We start from the raw sequence: 20518 nt of genomic DNA on the forward strand, positions 1-20518 counted from the left end.
TGGTGTTTCTATCGTGGGGATGGCGTCAATCTGTCGTCCAGCTCCCGGTGGGAGAAATCCGGGTGAATGGTCCAATCGTCTGACATGTACTGTAGTAGTCTATCTCTTTCTGCCCAACATCCAACACTTCACTAAACCAATTGCTATATGTAGAAAAATGACTTAGTACAAGACTTACCCCTTGCGTATCCTCTGCAGTGTTCACAGAAACCATTAACAGTCGTTCACATTGTACTAGACACTGTAGCTGCACATCATTTGGGATTGTCATGTGACCACAGTAGATGCCATTGACACCTGCATCTATACAACTGGGTGATCACACAGTTGTAGAAATTAAACCATAGAACTATGAGCTGATTTCCAGGTGCAACAAAATTGAGACAGCTTTCTAGACTTTGAGTTCAATTCAGCATTTAGTTACTTTTCCGTTGCTGGACAGGGACACAACCCTGACCATCTTTGGAGCCTTGCCCTTCAACTTGGACTATTTATACAAACTGCCATTTTGGATTTTGTTTTGGAACACTACACCTACATAAGCCTTTGCCTTGGTCGGTTTTGTTTTGTGCTGTGCGTGTAAAGTAAAACTTCAATTGTGTGGTTTAGTTGCTATTTCACATCATGTGACAAGCTTTTATTTTGCTCCCCTCTTATGTGGAACATTGTACTCTTTTGGATATTCTATTGGAGTACTTCAAGCGTACTTGCCCATCGTGGATTTTTGTTTTAGTCCCTGCTCTCAATTGGAGTTGCTACCCTGGAGTATACAGCTCACTGGATCATTACGATGGATATATCACCTTCTCTAAGATTATCACTCTTTACTGTCTTTACACACTTTCAGAAATACCATGCAGTTAACTGTCGTGTTTGGAGTATTGATATTTGCGTGCGCGGTTGTTGAAACTGTACTTTTTTCTCGCTCTTTTATTTTGGATTTACACATTTGACGTTGTTTAGCAGCGGAAAACGGATATTTACCCATCGCTTGGATTTGTTTACCTGGAGTACACTATTAAAGATCTCATCATGGATTTTATATATCTCATGGATTACTATGCAGTCAAGAGTTGCACTAATGCACACATGGATAGACAGGCAAACGGACATACTAGCAGACGTGGATTACTTGGAGTACTTTTCTACAGACATCATGTTTGCCTGAAGTAGCCTGGTGAAAGCCAGGTATGCTCGGTAGGCATGGAAAGCCTACTGATGGAGTACTTGCTGTGGATACCACCCCATGGATTAAATACCCAAATGGATTGTACTGTCTGTGTGTTCTTTGATGGATACTATGTATGTGATGCCAATGGATACCTGATGACCATGCTCAAGACTGGATATGGTTGCCGCCATTTTGTCCACAGATATGACCTGACATCAAGCTGTAGCCCAAGTCCGCAACTGGTTGAATGACATCTGCTTCCTTTAGTGGCACCTGTTGTCTGATGGTAGCTGTCTGCTTCTGCCTCCACCACAGACCAAGAACAACATTGATCACCATCAAGAAGGAAAAAGTGCTTTTGGTTTTGAAATTTTGTTCAGATTTATGTTTATTTGAAGCTTGAAGCAATGTGAATTAAGAACTAAAATGTTTACAGAACTATCAGTGGAGCCATGACAGTTTACAATGCAGATCAAATACTTGTTTTTGACTGAAGGCCCAGAAGTTAACGTTTAGCTGGTGTCAATGTCAGCTTATCAGAAACTGCATGATATGAAGAAAATTCCAAGGAGAGATTAGTGATTAGTTCCATTTCAAAGTAAGATGCTTTCAATCTATTGGGATATGTAATTGGCAAGAGAATTATTGAACCCTTTTGAGAAATTTGGAACGATTGTAATAGAGGTAAATAGTATCAAAATTGGAAAGCTGATGGGAGGGGAAAACACATGGGAGGGATAGAAAAATACGTCTCCTTACATTGGACTTGTAAGTCATGTTTCTGAAGTGCTCCTGTGACATGTCAGACCTGTTGGCTGTTGCTCAGCCACAGAGGTTCCAGGGGCTGACAATCAAACAGCCAACCTTTAGATCTTAATGGATTTCTGTGTGGAGATGACTGGCTTAAATAATTTCAAATGTGCTGGGCAACCATTTTGAAAATGGAGCTTTGTTTGTTTGAGTTATTTATGCAAGATTGCTACGTGCCTGTCCTTGTGCAATGACATTTAGGAAATGATGCGCTTTGCCCAGGATTCCTCTGGGTTCTCCTGGACTTTGGCCAAGAATTTTGAATACCAAGCACAAAATGTGTTGGAAATAACCCCAAGTGCTTTCCCTGGCTTCGCTCTACTAACAGGAAATGCCCTATGTTTGGCCTTGTTCTCTGTGAAGTGAGTTTTTGTTTCTTTTCTGTAATCAGAATTGTTAATGTCAAGGTGTTGACGTTATTATGTTTTTCACACCTTGTTATATGTTGAATATATTGTTACTTTTTTGCAGGGCCTCTTATGCACACTTTACAAATGTTTGAACTATTTACATGTTTGAGAATTTATGAAATAAACATTTTCAAATATGAATTGGCAAAGGTTTTGTTGTTTGCGTCGTCGAAATGGAGGGATGTTTGCAGCAGGGAGATGGTGACCTTGCTGCAGTGTCAAGATCATTTGTGTTGGTACACACAGACAAGAATCACTGACACAGCTGTATTTATGTCATATGAATAGTCCGTGTTCACTTTCACACACAACAGTACACACAAGGAAGTTGTCCTGCAGACGGTGTGGACAAGCCTTAAGTGTGCTTGGTTACTGGTTTGAAATAAATGTTCCTACAAAAGTACACACAGTTAGGAGTGAAATGGTATTCTGTGGTACGAGTAGAACTGCTGTATAATACCCTAATGCAATACAAGAATTTGGTATTTTTTGTTTTTGTACCATGATTTCCATCTTGAGGGAAAGTTCTGTTCAATCAGAATAACGAAGATTATGGTTAAAATTTTTTCACATGTTAATTGTTATTTAATTGTGTAAGGATTGGCTCATGTTGTCAGTTTTCTACATTATGATCATATCTCATACACCGAAACTGACTGAACCAAAGGCTTTTACGAGCATACTGTTTCACCACTATGAAAACACAGTGCACAAGGATGGATATGTATGATGAAGTATCTTGTTCAAATAAAGCCATATTGACTGCAGGAAACATCTTACATATGTCCTGACTCGGAAATGCCATATTGTCTTAGTATTTTCAACAAAACATACTGCACAGACACTCTCCCCTCACTTTCATAAACAAAAAGTTATATAAAACGCACAGCCTTGTTTATCTAGGAAGCAACACTCCAATGACCCACAGTTTTCATTCTTTAATGATGATATGATTACATACCTTGCAGACTTCTCGTAGTATGGTTAGTGATTTAGGTTTGCAAATATTCGAGTTTTAGCCTCCTTTCTTCCCAACTTGATGCCATACAGCCACTGGTTTCAACATAGAACTCTCCCAGAAGATAGCAAGGTCAAGGTGTTTGTTCAAAAGCCCCAGTCTGGTCTCCTCAGTTGAAAAGAATGCTGCAACACAACACAACACTTCATGTTGTGTACTCATGGTAGCCCAGTAGGATGTGTCGATTAGATGTCTTCTGTGTTCAGAGTACTGTTCATAGATGATCTTTTTGTCTACACAGGTCTTCTTAGAAATTGTCCAACATTGTTGAAGAAAACATCTTTTTATGGGGGATTGTCAGCTTTTGTGTTGCCATCTCAGGCAATGTGTTGTCATTTTCTGTTGAACAGTGAGTTTAGTTTTAAGCCGCACTTGGCAGTATTCCAGCTATGTGGTGGCTGTCTGTAAATAATCGAGTCTAGACCAGACAATCCAGTGATCAACACCATGAGCATCGATCTGCGCAATTGGGAACCGATGTCGAGTCAACCAAGTCAGCAGGTGTTGAACAGGAGGATACTGTAAAGATCACAGTTTTGATACAGAAATGTACATCCTGTAGTCGCAAATGATATTGAAAAACTGAACTGCAGTAACGTGATGTGTCCTGTCCCAGGACATATATACTGAACCAGATTCTGGACAGGAAATACACAATTCGTGTTGTTAATGTAGTATTTTAATACTATATGCCCATTTGATCACTTTCTTGGCTCTTTGTCTTCTGTCATTTAAATTAAGAATTGTAATATTTTTGGGTGAGATTTGTCGACAAAGTAGTGGATGTGATATATATAATACACATTTCAATTTTACAAAGGAATACACAACCAGCACCCGTATGTTTCAACTGATAACTTCCCCTGAATGTTTGTGTCAAGTTAAAAAGGAGTCAAAAGTGACAGCATATTGCAGGTGTGGTTAGTAATGATGATAGTGTGGCCCTGTCGACTGCATGACTGTGCAGATTAATTATTTACCACATAAAGTATAGGCTTGGCATTGTGCCAAAGCTGGGATGATTACACAATTCCAGGGCTTATCCAGCATATTAGGTAACAAGTGTTACCTCACATCTTTGTTGATGCAGAAACTTTACAGTTGATTCCCACAGGGTAGAAAACTGCTTTGTCAGGCTGTAATCACACATAGAAGTCTATTTAGGAGAATAATAGGTGGATATTGTGAAGTATATTACTTTGTGATTAAAGGGACTCAGCTTTTGGGTTAATCTGGATGACTATAGGTTGTTTTGTTTGGTAAGTCTGGGTTGGTTTTTGGCAGCTCTGTTCAGTGCGGTCTGGAGAGTGGTTAATGTGTCCTTTGTTGGGACTGGTTTCAAATTGATTGTTGTGGAGGCCTTGAGGAAATAGTGATTGATAAAATGGACTATGCTGTATTTCTCCTTCGTTGCTATGGTTGTATTGGCAGTTAAATGACACAAATATTACATTTTCCTCTGATGTTTTGGACATATCATTTCATCGAATTTTGTGTGTCACGATACTGTGATGAATTAAAAAAAATGGCTTGGATTGCATATCCTTGTCTCACTGTCCAAATTGTGAATGTTACTTTTAACTGAAGATTAGCTATCCCAAACACTTCAGTTTTTGTAACATATCTAATGAATGTTATTAATCTCATCTTAACGTCTGTGATCAGTTCTGCTGTTTCTTGTTCTGGTGTGATGTAAATATGGTGTATACATTTTGTTCCCTGCTCCTTGGAGCTCTTATCTGCAATAAAAACATCCCCAGCAGTGATATGATAATTGTTTCAGTAAGTCATGTATCTATTCTAGATGATACAAGTTCATCCAGGGTCAGGCCATGGCTTCACATTGTTAAAGTACTGTTAATATTCCAGTTTTATCAGCAGAAGTGTTTTGTCAGTGTCCTACCTGGTGTTGTCCAGATTCGACCTCAGTCTTGTTCAAGTGATAGTGCATGATATGAGTTCCCTCTTTTCAATGAATATGCAACCAGTGGTGTTAATGGCGAATTGATAAACTATTATCATGTAAATCAACAGTTTCTGTTAGTGGTAATAACTGAAAATGAAGATTCGTCAAGGGCTTAAAAAAAGTCCACCTTGTTACACTCATCACAAGGTTTCCATTTGGTGTGAGAGAAACTATTGTGGAAGGAACAAATTGAGAATTGACATAGCCACTAATCACGAAGAATGTCTTGAGGCGAGACTTTCCACCAGGTAATTTGATTGCCTTCGCTCGTGTCTGGTTGCCATGGCAACCACTCAAGGAGCAGGATTAATAATTGATTTTCTTTCACTGACTAGGTTCTACAGGGAATAAATCTAATTTGTGAGTTTTTTATTCTTCGATTAGAAGCCAAGGAAACTTCCAAAGTGTGTGGGCAGTACTAACATCAAACGAAAATAGAGCGAGCAGATTGATCAGGCGATGCAGTGAATGGCCCCCAGTGAGGCCTGGCTTCTACTTTATCAAGTTTGCCTGCCATCTTTTTGCCTGTTCCTGTGCTTATTGGCTGGATGAAGGTAGCTGTTGATGATTTGCTGGCCCGGAGAACTGGCAACTGATGCAATAGCCTCCATTTTATATGGCTTTGATTTTGGACCATGTTCAGATTTACCAGTATCATTCCCTTTTCGATTTGGAATCTGCTCCAGTGGATTTAATTTGCAGGGAAATGGAAGAGGTCTGGATTTTTCTAGTGATCTGGACATTCTTTCAAAAAGTGAATTTCACTGCATAAGCTAGGGTACATTCCCCTGTACTAGGTTACTGTAGTACAGGTTGTAACATGACTAGCAGCTCATACCGTTTTGTTTTTGTTTTATTTTAAAAAAAATTTTTTTGCAGACATACTTCGATGAGCTTAATGAAATATTTGCTTGGGATGAAATATTTGCTGTGTACGTAATTACATCGTAATGAGTTGAAAATTGGGTAAACCTGTCCACATAGTACACAGTCATCTCTTTGGTTTAAAGATGGCTGTTGTCATTTCTCCTTCTCAGAGATACCAGACGGGTATTATGTTAAACATTGTTAAAGATCAGAAATAACAATGGCTGGGATTTGTCTAACATGCAAAATTTGCTGTCAGCTGGATGACTCATAAGGTCATACAGTCTGGTGGTGTAGAGCAGATGTCATTCAACTTGGGGGAAAAAAAACATCATGGTTGAGTCTGTGTGCTTTCTCCTGCACCTTGTCTGTTCACCCTTTGTGTTGGATTCGGTGTTTAGTTGCTCTTATTGATTCTTTTTTGTCTTGAATAAACAGGACAGTCATGGATGACAGATGAAAGAGTTTGTGCTTGACATGTCAGATCGAGACTTGTAATTTCCACAGAAAATGTTGATGAAAATTGTAATTATTGTCAACATGCTTTGCTGAATATTGTCTGAAGGCTTTTTCTCAAGTATGTTGTAAAATACATGCTATGGTTGTTGGAATTTTGTGCATGCACATGTGACTGACTTTCACTGTGTGTTGTCAACAAATACTTATGACAGTATAGTTGTTGGATTGGTTTTGAAAATTAGATGCCACATACTTTGATGATCGACCTAATTAGACATGGCCCTTATCAGTTTCAAAGGCCTGCAGTTCAGGGTTTGTGAGACAGTCACTGTTAGATGCGTGGGAGTGTCATTTTTATCTTGAAGGAGCTCTAAACCTAGATAGTCGCATATAGAAGCTCCTCAGGTCTGACAAAGACAGAACGGGATCAAAGTCGCCAGCTGCAACTGCTCGGCTTTCCTGGACTTTGTTGTCTGACCAAACAAAGTTCTTCAGCATGTACGACCAACCTTAGATGGCGCTCACATGGTCCACTTGCCATCTTGACTTCTGTATGTTCCATCATGAGGATCTTCAAGAGTCCAGCTCAGACTTGGCACATCCTTAGAGGAGGGGCTTAACTCAACCGAATGTGTAGACAAAAGAAAAAGACGGGATGGAACAAAAGGAAATTAAGTTTGGATAATAGCGTTCAACTGTCATGTTGTCAAAGTCCTGGGAATCAAAGGAGGAATATTTTTGCTGTGACGTTTTCAAATTTGTGAGAATGAATTCAATTCTGTGGAAGCTTACAGAGCACAGCTGCAGTTCTGCTTGATTACTTGTATTGTTAAAGTAACAGACAACAACATGTTTTGAATAAACTTGCCCAGGGTTTCTAACATCAACAGGGAAGTGAATTGTATATGTGTTTTTATAACCACAATATCAACACTTTTATTTGTTTCTGTTTCAAATAATGCGGTTTTCTGGGGTAGAAAAATTGAAATTGGAGTATGGCAAAAAAATATGATAGCAGAGATCACCATTAGTCAAGTGTTAGGGAATTTGCCTCCAATTCTGTGTAACTTTAACCTCATCATGGTCAGTCAGTAATTTAATATTGCCAAACAAATAAAACCTTGCCATCTGCTGTGACAACTCAGCAGGCTGAGCTTCAAGGCTGTCTGCAGGAAACAGGCTCTACATATCGCCCTGGCACCTGCTTCCTTGTCAGTTTGTCATCAGGAAAACAGGATGCAATGCTATAACAGTTGTGCGTGTGAAGGTGAGGCAGATGTGGATAAACAGGACATGAATACAGCATCCCTGCATATTCACTTGCCTTCACATCCCCTGTGTAATCGCTTCGGCATTCTAAAGTAGACTCCGTAAGGCTTTTGAAGTTTTTGTTAATGCTTTCATTTCTTTATACCACTAATACTTGTTTTTCAGGATAAGTATGTGTACTCGAAATAATCCTTTACTGATGTATTGAACATGTATGTGAAAGAAGATTGTTGTTTTCATTGTTTATGGTGGAAAATACATATTTGAATTAGATGACGTTCATGAGTGAAGTTCAGGAAGAAAAGTGATGCAAAATAGATTATGGAACTAAAATTTCCACATTCTTGCAGTATGACTGAAGAAAAATTGCCTTCCACATTGTCATGTTGTTTATTCAGGGCAACTTTACCAAGTGGAACTCAGCTGTTATTTGCACACAGTGGACCGAGGAGAGAGTTGAAACTATGTGCCCCTGCTATGTCAGCAGTTAAAAACATGTAACATTCACATACCAGATAACTGCATTTTCATTAACTGTCACAGGTGTTGTGGCCATTCTTTTAATCAAGCGATTTGATTGGTTGAAGACTGGACTGTATCTACAATCATCAGCCATTGTTATTCTGCTTGCCTGTGTCTATCTGGGTTTATGTCTGCCAGTGAATAGGATATATTTAGAAGGAAAGGTGGCCTGTTTTTGCTTCAAATTTTGGATAACAGCCAGCTCACCTTTGTTTAGTTTTGTAGGAACAAATAGGCTATTTTGGATCATTATGGAGTTAAAATATGTGGCTTCAAGGCGTATGGATGTCTCCTTTACGATAACCCAGACATGTTCCACATCGTTAGTTAGTGGAGTGTGTTTTTTTCTTCGAGCTTAATTATTTTTGTTATGAAGGAAACACAACTTCAGTGATATTATCTAATGTATTTGTTTGTTATATTTATGTAAAAGTTAGGATATTTACTAATAAGACATTTTCAGAATTTTGTTTTTTCGTGATAGTGAAGTCAACCATTGCTATTGCTGAGGAAACGTCATTACTATGTTTGTGAAAATATGAATATGTCAGGTAGACATCTGATGACTTTCTCAAGAGGGTTTATCACTGGAGCAGGGTTTGGATTCTGGAAAGTTCTGCAATAAAGGATGAGTATGAAGCACATTAGAGAATTTCTATTTTTATTCTGATCGTGAATAATGTGCTGTCTGAAATGTTTCAGAAGCATGGCTGAAATTTGCTGGAATTTGAATAACATTACACAACTCAAAAGGTGTGATTTAGCACCAAAAGAACTGGTAATTGGCAGTAAGATATTTACATAATCCCACATCAGTGTTAAGTGCCAGTTTGAGAAATATTTGATATTGTGTAACTTCTGTTAAAAACTATGAACCTGGTAGCTCCCCATAGCAGTGCACTTGTATGAGCGTGACCTTCCATTGGATATCTGAACCACAAATTCTTCGAGTTTGAAGTGAAAGAAAAAGGTAGCAGGGAGGGAATCAGTTGGAGCATATTTGAAAGAAGTTGTTGAAGCAGTTGCCAACTGAAGAGAACAGTCTTTCAGATATTCTATATCTGATAACTGGCAACACCTTAGGCAACTTTCTGCTTGTGCCCCAGGACTCTGAAGTTAAGAGATAACTCAGGCTAACAGCCGCTTGCAGCTTGCTATGAGATGGAAATAGAATGAGAGTTAGTCATGGAAACCTTTTTAATGTCAAAAGATATGCCGTGGAATTTTAAGATTGAAGTGATTGCTTCAGTAACTTCAGTTCATGCTTGGTATTAAAAGAAACTGGTTTTTGTTGTTCATGCTGCCATGTGATCAGATCTTTTTAGTAAGGTTCACCATGTTCCCTCGCCATGCTCGATATTTTTCCCCACATGAACACAATGTATGTGGGCATATCGCTAAAAGCGGTGGAAAACTGAACTCGCTCAGTCATAATTCAAAATAGATGTGATGAAACATTACGTGCTGTGATTTGTGTATGAAACATTCTGAGGTGAAAATTGATCCTGATTTTCATTATGTGAAAGGCATATGGAATAAGCCAAATCAGGTTGTGTGTGAACATGATGTGTGAACTGTTACACAGGTCACAAGTAGCTTGTCTCCTGTGGTAACAATTATCTGTGGTGAGGTCAGTTTGACCTTACCCTGATTTGGTTACATCAGGCAGAGATTTCGTTTCAAGATGCATGGAGAGGACAGTGACAAGTGGAGTGTCATTGGGATATTTCTTCAGATATTCAGGGCATTTTGCACTATTTAATTTTTTTATTTTTATTTATTTTTTGTTCAAGAAAGTAATACAGAGAATCAGTGAAGAATATTGTCCATCAGTGTCAAAAATTAGGTGGGTCCTTGACCTTGGCTCCTCCAGAATTCATGTCGAGGGAGACTAGCTTGCTACACAACACATTCCTCTCCCCGAATTATGAATCCAATCTGTAAAATTTTTACATCAGGTCATTGACAAGGACGATGTAGAACATTACAAGTATATGCTTGAAAACATGTAAAACTGCGTGTGTCAAGCATTCCTACTTGCATATACAGAATGTGTTTGGCAGATCTGTGTTTGGTTGTGTGACAGAAATACTCTGCTGAACATGTTGGTTCTTTTTGTTGTCCTTTTTGCTGTTCTTATTTCTATGCTGTCTGGTTCAGTATTTGTGAAAATGAAGCAAAGGTTTCTGTGATGGTAAGTAATATGACAGGGCAGGGAATAAAATTAGGAGTGTCTAACATCTGAATGTTTACAAGACATAAAAATTGATTTCAGAGATAGATGTTCCTCCAAAGGTGTAGTCTCTCTAGTCTTTGATTAATTAGTAAACTAGGTATGATGGGTTTTATTGTCTAGTGCTCTTGGTTAAGTACAAGTGTAATGTCTGATATAACATTTCAACATCAGCATGAAAATGGAGGTGAGTATGGGCAATGTTGGAGCAGTTTGTTAAGATTTACTGCTGTCAGCCTATACACCAGGAGAAATGAGTGGGGATAAGATGGCTGCCAGGTTTTGTTCAGTATTCAGTTACCCAGTTCAAATATTAATGGAGTCTGCCCAGGGTTGACAGGCCCTTTCACAAGACAAAAGCAAGGAGCACAAAGGGAATGCTGAAGGGGTGTGGACGCTGAGCTTCTGAGATAGGAGGCTTTCACAACTGTTGTACTTAACTGGCCGAGTGGCAGCTGTCTTTGTTCACAGCAGATTTTGAACAGGGCAAACTACAGGGCTGACCTTTCTGGATCACTAATAATGTTAGTGCGAGTTGTTCATAATTGAAGAGTGTTGGTTGGTTTTGACATCAAGCATTATATATGAAATCCTGAAGGATTGCTTGACACAAATGGCACAATGCTTTATTTGATCCCAGATTGTAATTGGCATCACCAAGAAAACAGAAGAGAAGTTTTGAGTGAGTGAATGAATTTAGTTTTACGCCACACTCGGCAACATCCCAGCTATTTAACATTGATCTACGCAATTGGGAACCGAAGACAGGTGTCATTGTAGTCATAGTAGTCGCCTTTTGTGGCAAGTGTAGGTTGCTGAGGACTTATTCTAGACCAGATCTTCACGGGTCAGAGAATTTTTGAAACAAGTTTGATTGAAGTGAAAAAGTTAAAAAAAAGCAGCAAAAGGGTCTGTTCAATCTCTGGAACTAATCTTCATGCAACAAAGTTGTGAAAAACAAATGAACTGCTGACATGTATTGGGAAGAGCAGTGGATTTTAGTTTTTGAAAATTCATCCATCTCCTGCGACTGGGAGCTGTCTAAATTGGTTTTAATTGCATAAGAAACATCACATGGAATGTTTCCATGACAACCATGACTTAAACATTTCTTCTTCGCAGTGAAAACATTATCGTTATGTCACATGGGACACGCTGTTGTTTCTCTCTGCAAATCAATATTCATTTAATATTCAGTGGAATTCCCCAATGGAAGGAAAATAAATTGTCATAATACTACTTAGTAGTTACTGATCAGGATGTAGATCATGAAGCTGTGATAATAAAATTCCATCAGGTAACAGGTGAGTTAAAAGAGAACACAGAATCAAATATCCAGTGTCCTACTGTTGGGGTCAATAGCCCAGCTATTGGAGGCGAAAATCTCATTTCACTCTGAATACAGATAGCAACCCCATGGGCAGTGTCAGACATTATTGACAACCACCTTCCAGTATGTTTGATCCTCAATTACTCTAATGGCCTGTTGCCATGGCAACTACCTTGGATCAATTCTTTCTCTCTACTGTAAGATCAGACTATGGAGAGCCTGAATGGTTTTGATCATCACGTCTATAATGAGAAACCAGCCAGAGACGTGCTGTTGAAAGTGGCAACATTAAACACTAGCGTTGCCTCCATGAAATATCTTTCCTTGGAATTAATTGGAACTGACTAAAACTGTGCCTAACACATATTTTCTTCACCAGCTGCCAGTAAAATTGGTACAAGTCGCAAACAAAATGGGAATGGCTGTTCAGCTAACAGGATAATCCTCGCTATCAATCATTCATGAGTACTGATTGTAAATTTCAATCATTGTAGTGGCTATTCTGGTTGTAAGAACTGAATCAGCTGCCAAACAACATTGTCAATATGCCATGAGAACCAGTGAGAAGATAATGAGAACCAATGCTCACAAAAGTTGTGGGAATATTTACATCTAGTCTGTGAGTTGAAATGCTTGTGTTTACTGTGCATAAGATGGTACAGTGTACATTGCCACATTGGATGAAGGTGTGGATGTGTATATGTAGAAAGTGGTGAAGGTCCTTTGTCTTGTACTTCCTTATGTCAACTTTTCAGAATGGTAATTGGAGTTCCACATGGAGAATATAATTTCAAGTATTTCTGTTAAAATACTCTGAAGCCGGGGTTTTCAGTTTAATGGATCTTTCAGCATTCTGCCTTCTTTTTAATAATCTCTGGAACAAATATAAGTGGAATTGGAATGGATGTTGCGTGATGGTCAGATCAAATTGCAGAGAAAGTTACAAATAATGAATGAGGAAGCCTTTGCCAGACACACAGCTCTGCATGCCATTTAACAACCTAGAATAACTAAAGCATGCTTCTCATTCCAGCAGGCTTAGACAATTGTAGGGGCTTCATCAAATACTCCTGCAGAGACCATCTGGGAGCAATTGCCCATTGTACCTGACCAATGAGGTTAAACTGGTTTGGCTGGCTTGCTACAGACACCTGCCCTCTGCAGCCATTGGGTGGAAGGAGTCTGTACAGGGTTCATGATAACATCAAGGCCTTTCCTAAATTGGCCATAAATATTAAAGCTGCATTGACTGAAATATGATCTTGACAGAATTGTGTAAAGTGAGTGTGCAAATGACCATTGCAGACAAAGATGGAACATCTGGAGTTTGGGTGCCCTCAACTCTGAAATAACCTGAACCGGTTTCAATGTCTGATATGCGCATCAGTATGTAGCTAAATTGGTGTGTTCTTCTACTTGAGACAAAGAATAATCCCAGCCTGTGGGTCTGATTGACCCTGAAATACATAGATGTAGTCAGCGGATTAAGCATTTGGTGTGTAATAACAATCCTTCCCAGGGGCATACTTGATCTGTATCTGCTGTCTGGTCAGTACTCCCTAACTGGACGATATCTGTTCATAGCACTTCTGAAGGGTAATAACTCTATTGAAGAGCTGTAATTCCTTGTTACATGGCCTTGACCTTTGGTCAGCAAGCCCTGCAGTCCCTTGCCTCAAGGCTGACTGCTGTCTGATGAGGTAACTTAATGAAACACTTATGATGTAATGATTCAGTCCACATCTGCTGGCTGTTCTGATCACAATGAGACAAGCAGACAGGCTAATGGATCTTTTCAGTCTTCATGTTTGGATGCAGAGGAAAGGTGTGGATGAGAAATTTGCTTTTGAAATGCCAAATTAAGTTAGCGGATGACAATTTGAAGTAGCTGTGACTTTTTCTTGGAAGAATTACTTTGCAGGAATGAGTTTATTTTGGAAACATTTCTGATATGGATAAGTGCTTAGACACCCTGTTTGGTAGAAACTGATATAGGTTTAGAAAACGTATTTTTGTTAGTGGAAGGATTAAGTTTATAATTTTAATGAATTATTATTTTGTGCTCAGTTTAATGCAGTTTTGATACATCAGCTAACTGGTATGAACCTTGCATAGGTAAACCTATTCAACCCTTTTTTTTACTCCTGGGTTCAGTAGTGTTGTCAACCTCCATTGTGAGAAGCGATCAGTTGCCCACCTGTTTCAACCTGGTCAGTAATTCATTAATCACATGATCTTGACACTAAGAGAAATTGCCATGTCCAGCTAATGGAAGTCCATTACTAGAGAAATAATGAAGAGCAGTGCCTTGATTTATGAGGAATCTATGTCCCTTCAAGTTAATTGTCAGTGCATTTGCAATGTATAAACTGTGTGTATCATTACACTAAAGTTTTTTAACAAACCTTATAACAAGTGCAACACATGCTTACAGTCAGTTGTGTGTAAAGTTAATTCTTCAGTATCATGTTATTTGCATTAAACAGCAGGATTCAACATTAATCATGAATTTTAAACAGTCCTTGTGATAACCCTAATGTGTATCATGATAGATTTAGGGTTACAAGATTTTAATATCTGGACATACTTGAAGACTACTTACTGACAGCCTACAGTATAAGAGATTAGACTTTTTCCTATCAATCACTAACTGTTTAAGCTCAAATGCAGCCTTAACAACAGTATAACATGTCTGAAATTGGTATTGGTGGATTTGCTAGAATATTTACACACTCAAATTCAAGTGTCAAACTTCAGTTAGCTGTTTGAAGGCTGCTTAAGATGCAGACCTGTTCATCAATTGTGTTGGATTAGGATGTTAAACCCATCAGTAGCAGCATCATGTGCCATGCTATCTTTTGTGTCCTGCAATATGTATTTTTGTTCAGTTAAGAATAGCACAAACACATCATTCCTGCTAATAGGTGGTTGTAAGTGAACACTGTCATGGAACTGTTCAGCATAGCATCAGACTATTCCTGTCCAGAGAGAAGAGTCATTGCCTTCATGTTCTCCCAAAATACTTTCCAAAAGATTAACGACTGTGGTTGTGTAAGCTCCCTGATGTGTGATGCTCCCTTGATTTCCCCCAATTGCAAAATAATGACTGAACCATCTTGATTAAAGTTGCTATTTTGGCCAACTCAAAAATGTCAGTTCTGCAGCCAAACTGAAGAGTAAATCCATAGTGAAGCTTTGATCACGACTTTAGATCCAGCGCCTATTATGTGCCCAGTGACATCAGCATTGCTTCTGCTTGGATATTTCACCAAGGCAATGCAATTGATCACCGAACCTTTTGATGTATTCAGCACTGATACCACCCAGTGGACCTGGTGCTCAGTCTGCTGTTGATATCACAGCCCTTTATTACATCCCCTATGGAGAAGAATTCCCATCATCCACACTGTGACCCTTGTGCTAAATCCCTTACATAAGTCCTGGTCATCAGGGTGACCCATCACTTGCCCACACCTTCATATAACCCCAGGGGAAGGGGGAGGGGCACAGCCACCAGGATCACACCCTCTCTCCTCTTTCTCTTCTCTCTCTCTCCCTCCGTCCCTCCCACCCCCCTCATTATGGCCTAGTTGACAAGGCTTCTGGCTCTGCTGCTATGAAAGTAGACTTTAGTTCATGGAAGTTTGTTGGAAAAGAGAGGTTTCAACACCATTGCATCTCAGGTTCAGGTGTGGAAAGGACTTGTTGTTAATATCTGTACAACCAAAAGGTTCACACATGACATTTATAGCATTAGATTCAGTAGATGTTATTAGTGATCATAAAAATGAAGATTTGAGGAATGATGTTTATGTGAGAAAGCAAAACATAAGTTGGAAACAAACAAGCAGCATTGAGAAGGAGCCTCAGTTTGATGGGAGTGTCAGAACCTGATCATGTGAAAGTAAAGACTTGCTTCAATTGGGAGTGTCAGAACCTGAACATGTGAAAAGTAAAGACTTGCTTCATTTGGGAGTCTCAGAACCTGAACATGTGAATAGTAAAGACTTGCTTCATTTGGGAGTCTCAGAACCTGAACATGTGAAAAGTAAAGACTTGCTTCATTTAAGGCAAAACCACAAGTCAAGCAGTCGTATGGCTCTAAGAGGAGCCAAATGTTATCAGCTTTGTGCATGTGTAAAATTATTTTTGAAGTGATTTATACAACAAATAGCACTTAAAAACAAGCGTAGGCTTCACCAAGAGTATAAAAAGTTCAGACCCTGATGCCTCATTCTACCATGACTTCAGTAAATACTGGATTGTGACTGGTTAATCAAAGTCATTCAGAGGTATATAATTATGTTATATACCTTTGATTTTCCAACACTTTAGGTACTTGTTTACAATCTGAATAACACGGTTATGGTAGAATGGAGATAACGTATTGTGTTGAAAAATCAGAGGTATATAGCGAAATTATAATAGCTCTAAGTTTTGTATTTAAAACCTCACGCTACGTGTTCGGTTTTAAATCAAATTTAGAGCTATTATAATTTCGTTATATACCTCTGATTTTTCCAACAAAGTATGTTTATCTCCTAATTATAATATTCTCACAGCTTATTAACGGCCTTCTATAGATAAGAAGGATCTAATACTTTTTGTAAATATCAAGCAGTGCATGGATGTGTCTCAATCCATCCATTGGATGTCAAGCAGTTAATAGAAAGCAGTATTGATGATATTTTTCCACACAGGATATTCCAAGGTTACCATTTATTCGGTTTGCAAGTCCTTAGGCACTGTTCTCAATGGAACCCGGAGGGATACTGTGCTCAGTAGAACCTGGTGCAAAGGTACTGATGTATATGGAACTCCTTACCCAGGTTTTATGGTTGGTAGAATGTGTGAAAGAGGTAGTGCAGTGCAGATCAGAGCTCCCAGGTACATTTATTGTGGTCTGTGGATTGGAACAAAACTGACATGAACATGTGTTTTGTCAGTACAACTGATGACCTGGTAGACTAACAAATAATCTCTGAAATGAACATATTGTACTGGAAAAAGATCATGCTGAAAAAAAACCAAAATGAAAAGGACTGAGAGCCTTTGTTTTCAGAATCTGAAAGCTAGACTTGCACATTTTCTAGACTTGTATGGGGTTTCTTGGTTGTATTTGCTTCAGGGTCTGTACAAGAGACCAATGACCCTGGTGTTATAGTAAGTGGAACTGATCACCATGGTATTATAGGTCGTGGAACTGGTGAACCCGTTGTTACAGTTGTGGAACTGATGACCCTGGTGTTATTGTCATGGAAACTGTGGTATTATTGTCAGTGTGACTGCCCAAGAGATGATTGCTATTTCAAGTGCATACATAGAATTGTTGTTAAGCCTTTTCCATTTTGCTGTTGGTAAACACAGTATAACCTATTGTTAGACAGTTGTAAAGCCCAGGCCCAGGCCCATCCCTTCAAAAGATCAAGACAGATGCTTTTGTGTTCGGACTATTGTTCATTTTGCATGACTGCTTCTTACTCAATTTCAATATAATTGATGGTTTCCCCTTTCATGTTAACCACCATTACACATTCAAAGACCCACAGGCTGTGCTTTTGCATTGCCTTGGTGTTCATGTTTCTGACGTTGACCCATATATAGTTGTTACAATCCACTGATTAAGACAAGTCATTGTAATAATCTTGAGAATGAGGAAAAGCCATCAAGTGAATGAATCACGGCACTCCCATGAATGCCTGTGCAAAGATAGAAGATAGAAGTCAGATATCTTGTAGTGGAATAAGTTATAGGAAACAAGGAATACTCGATAATATAAAGCAATGTCCCATGTGGTGTACTAAAACATGTGCATGGAATTTTCATATTAACAGCATGCCTGAATTTGGAGTTGTTATGAACCAGTTTGAATGAATGTATTATGTTTTCCAGAGCTGAAGATGAAACCCCACCTCCAAGCGACACAACTGCATTTGAAAAGCCAACTAGCGTATTTAATAATGATCAACAGTATCGAGGACGCCCAAGGGAGAGGATATTTGGGGTGGGCAAATACACCCATGGAAAACACACTGATAGGTGAACTTGTTTTCTGTCCATTCTGCATGCTTGTTTGTCCATGTTTCTCACTGATGTATTCTGGGTTCATCCTTGCTGAACTTCATACACAGTTCTAACAGTGTGTTTAACTGTTGGGTAGCAGACATGAATAGTCTGCCCTTGGTTCACTGTTGTTGAAGAAAAAAATGTCTGCAGTTTTTTGTGTTGTTGGTTTAAGAAGAAATGTGCAGGATTGGCAATGAGTTTCTATGTGGTAATGACGGTTAGTAACTGGGAGCTGAATACCACAACTATGCAGTTATAACATTGATGCATGATGTATCAGCATAAATTTCAAGCTAGGTTGGGAACAAGTGGAACTTGGTAGTGCTTGTGCCAGGCATTTTGATATGCAAAGACTTTTACAACTAAACAGTAAATAGTTTGAAAGGTACTTTAGCCTTGCTCAGCTGTACACGGTTCCATGGTACATTAAGAAGCCACTGAGTGTGTATTTGCTTGTTGTTTAAACACCTGCCTCAGCAATATTCAAACGATATGACAGTCTCGTAAATGATCAATCCAAAACTAATGTTTTTATGAACTGCCAAGTCACCGAGTCTTACCAGCTGATTGGTTCAGTCGCTTAATTAAAACAATCAGAGGGAGCAAGGGAAAACCAGAAATCCCCTTGGGATGGGTTTCATCCTGTTAGATGGGAAGTCTGCCGGATTAAACTAGAGAACTGGTTCAGATCTCATGTATAGACATATGATGTTTTTTGAGGCCATTTTGTTGAGCATGAAGGAAAATACAGGTGTATAAATACCCATCCCATGATAATGCTAGCAATACTTGGTGTTCAGCCTGTATTGGCAAAGTCATCTCTGTCACTAGACTGGATCCTGAATGTCTGAATGCAGGCATACATGCAATGTTCAAAACGTGTGTTAGTGTGAAATGTACTAATTGTGATCCCCAGTGTAAAGCTGCTGAGAAACCCTTTTGTAGTTAATATGGATAACTGACTGCAAGAGACAAGGTCTCCAGTCCACAAATCAATTTTAATACTCCAAGGCTTATGTTAAAGTATGGGAGGTATGATCACTTCAGTGCTGAGACAGTTTTGTTGTACAAGGCCAGTCCTTGGATTTTCATCCTCTTGCTGAATGTCAATCATGGCAGTAACAAATTCCATCTTTTCACATCTTTGGGTATGTTATAGGAGTAGAACACCAACCTTCCACTTAAATCACAAAAGGTACAGGGATGAGGATAGAGAACTTTGACAATGGGTCATCTTCAGGATTATTAACCATGTTCTTAATTTAAAAATGGGCCACTGCCCTTGTATCAATTGTAAGCTTTAAAATTTTGATGGGCCATTTTTTATTCTAATGTGCAGAATGGATCATGGCCCTTGCCTTTTCCAATCCCAGTGAAAATACACCATGTTGCTGGATTTGCAGTGAGTGAGCTTAGTTTTCTGCAATATCCCAGCAATGTCACTGTTGTGAACACCAGAAATGGACTTCACATGTACATGGAACCAGACTCTTCGGGATGAGGGTTGAACGCTTTGACCACAAGGCTGCCTCACTACCCAGATGGTCAGACGCTATTTGGGAACATTGCACTACCCAGTTGTGTTTTAAGTGAAATAACCTTGAACAATATTCCCTATTTCACCACACCCTTATTCAGTTTGCTATTCCGAGAGTATATATCGCTTACTTTCTGTGCAAGATTGATTTCAGTTGAGATTTAATGTTAATTGTCAGTATTTGAAAGATTTCTTATAATGACATATGATATTGAAATTTTCCCATCACATCACATCCTTCACTGCAGTAATGATTAGGCAGGGTTGCATAGTAATGAATTCAGTGCTTAAACCAGTTTTACCAAGCCAGCCTACAGATTGCTCTATTCAACAGTGAACTGTATGATCAAAGTCTGTGGTATTTGAAATTTCTAAGCCACACTGCCATTTTGAAATTTGTCATCTCATCTAAATTCAAACAAGATAGATAAACCCTCTTGGGAAATTACTATGGGGAGATACAGACTTTGGCTAATAAATCTTTACTCGTTCCATCCATTTTAATTTTTTTGTTACATGTAAAAAGCCTGAGTCACCACCACAGGTCGTGAGATGAGAATAATAGACAAGCTCTTGTTGGCAGGCTCATTTTTGTTGTCATGTAACAGATAATTTTATGATGCTGTGTGTAAGTGGGATTGTCCAAGTGCTGCTCTTTTCCCTTTTACCGAGTTCAGCTTTTTCGACTGATAGTATGACAAGGGTAGTGTTCTTGTAGCTCGTTAGCAATATGTTTTTGACATTGTATGGCTGTTTCGCCCACTCAACTGGCAGATCATATTATCTGGCAGTTTGTTAGAAACACTTGATGAGAACTCCGACCAGCATTGCTTCAACTGTTAAAGTCAGTTGCCAGGTCA

At 38.9% G+C, this 20518-nt stretch overlaps 1 protein-coding gene across 4 annotated transcripts in view; it reads left to right on the top strand.

Annotated features, from left to right (window-relative positions):
* The window catches only part of LOC137268865 (protein split ends-like), a 59639-nt gene that overhangs the window by 15109 nt on the left and 24012 nt on the right, over nucleotides 1–20518 (top strand). For all 4 annotated transcript variants that reach the window (XM_067803440.1, XM_067803441.1, XM_067803442.1 and 1 more), the window contains exon 3: nucleotides 17948–18094. In XM_067803440.1, coding sequence (XP_067659541.1) covers nucleotides 17948–18094 — 147 coding nt within the window. The remainder of the gene's footprint in view (nucleotides 1–17947; nucleotides 18095–20518) is intronic.

Source organism: Haliotis asinina, chromosome 16 (assembly GCF_037392515.1).
Source record: "Haliotis asinina isolate JCU_RB_2024 chromosome 16, JCU_Hal_asi_v2, whole genome shotgun sequence".
Classification (NCBI taxonomy): domain Eukaryota; kingdom Metazoa; phylum Mollusca; class Gastropoda; order Lepetellida; family Haliotidae; genus Haliotis; species Haliotis asinina.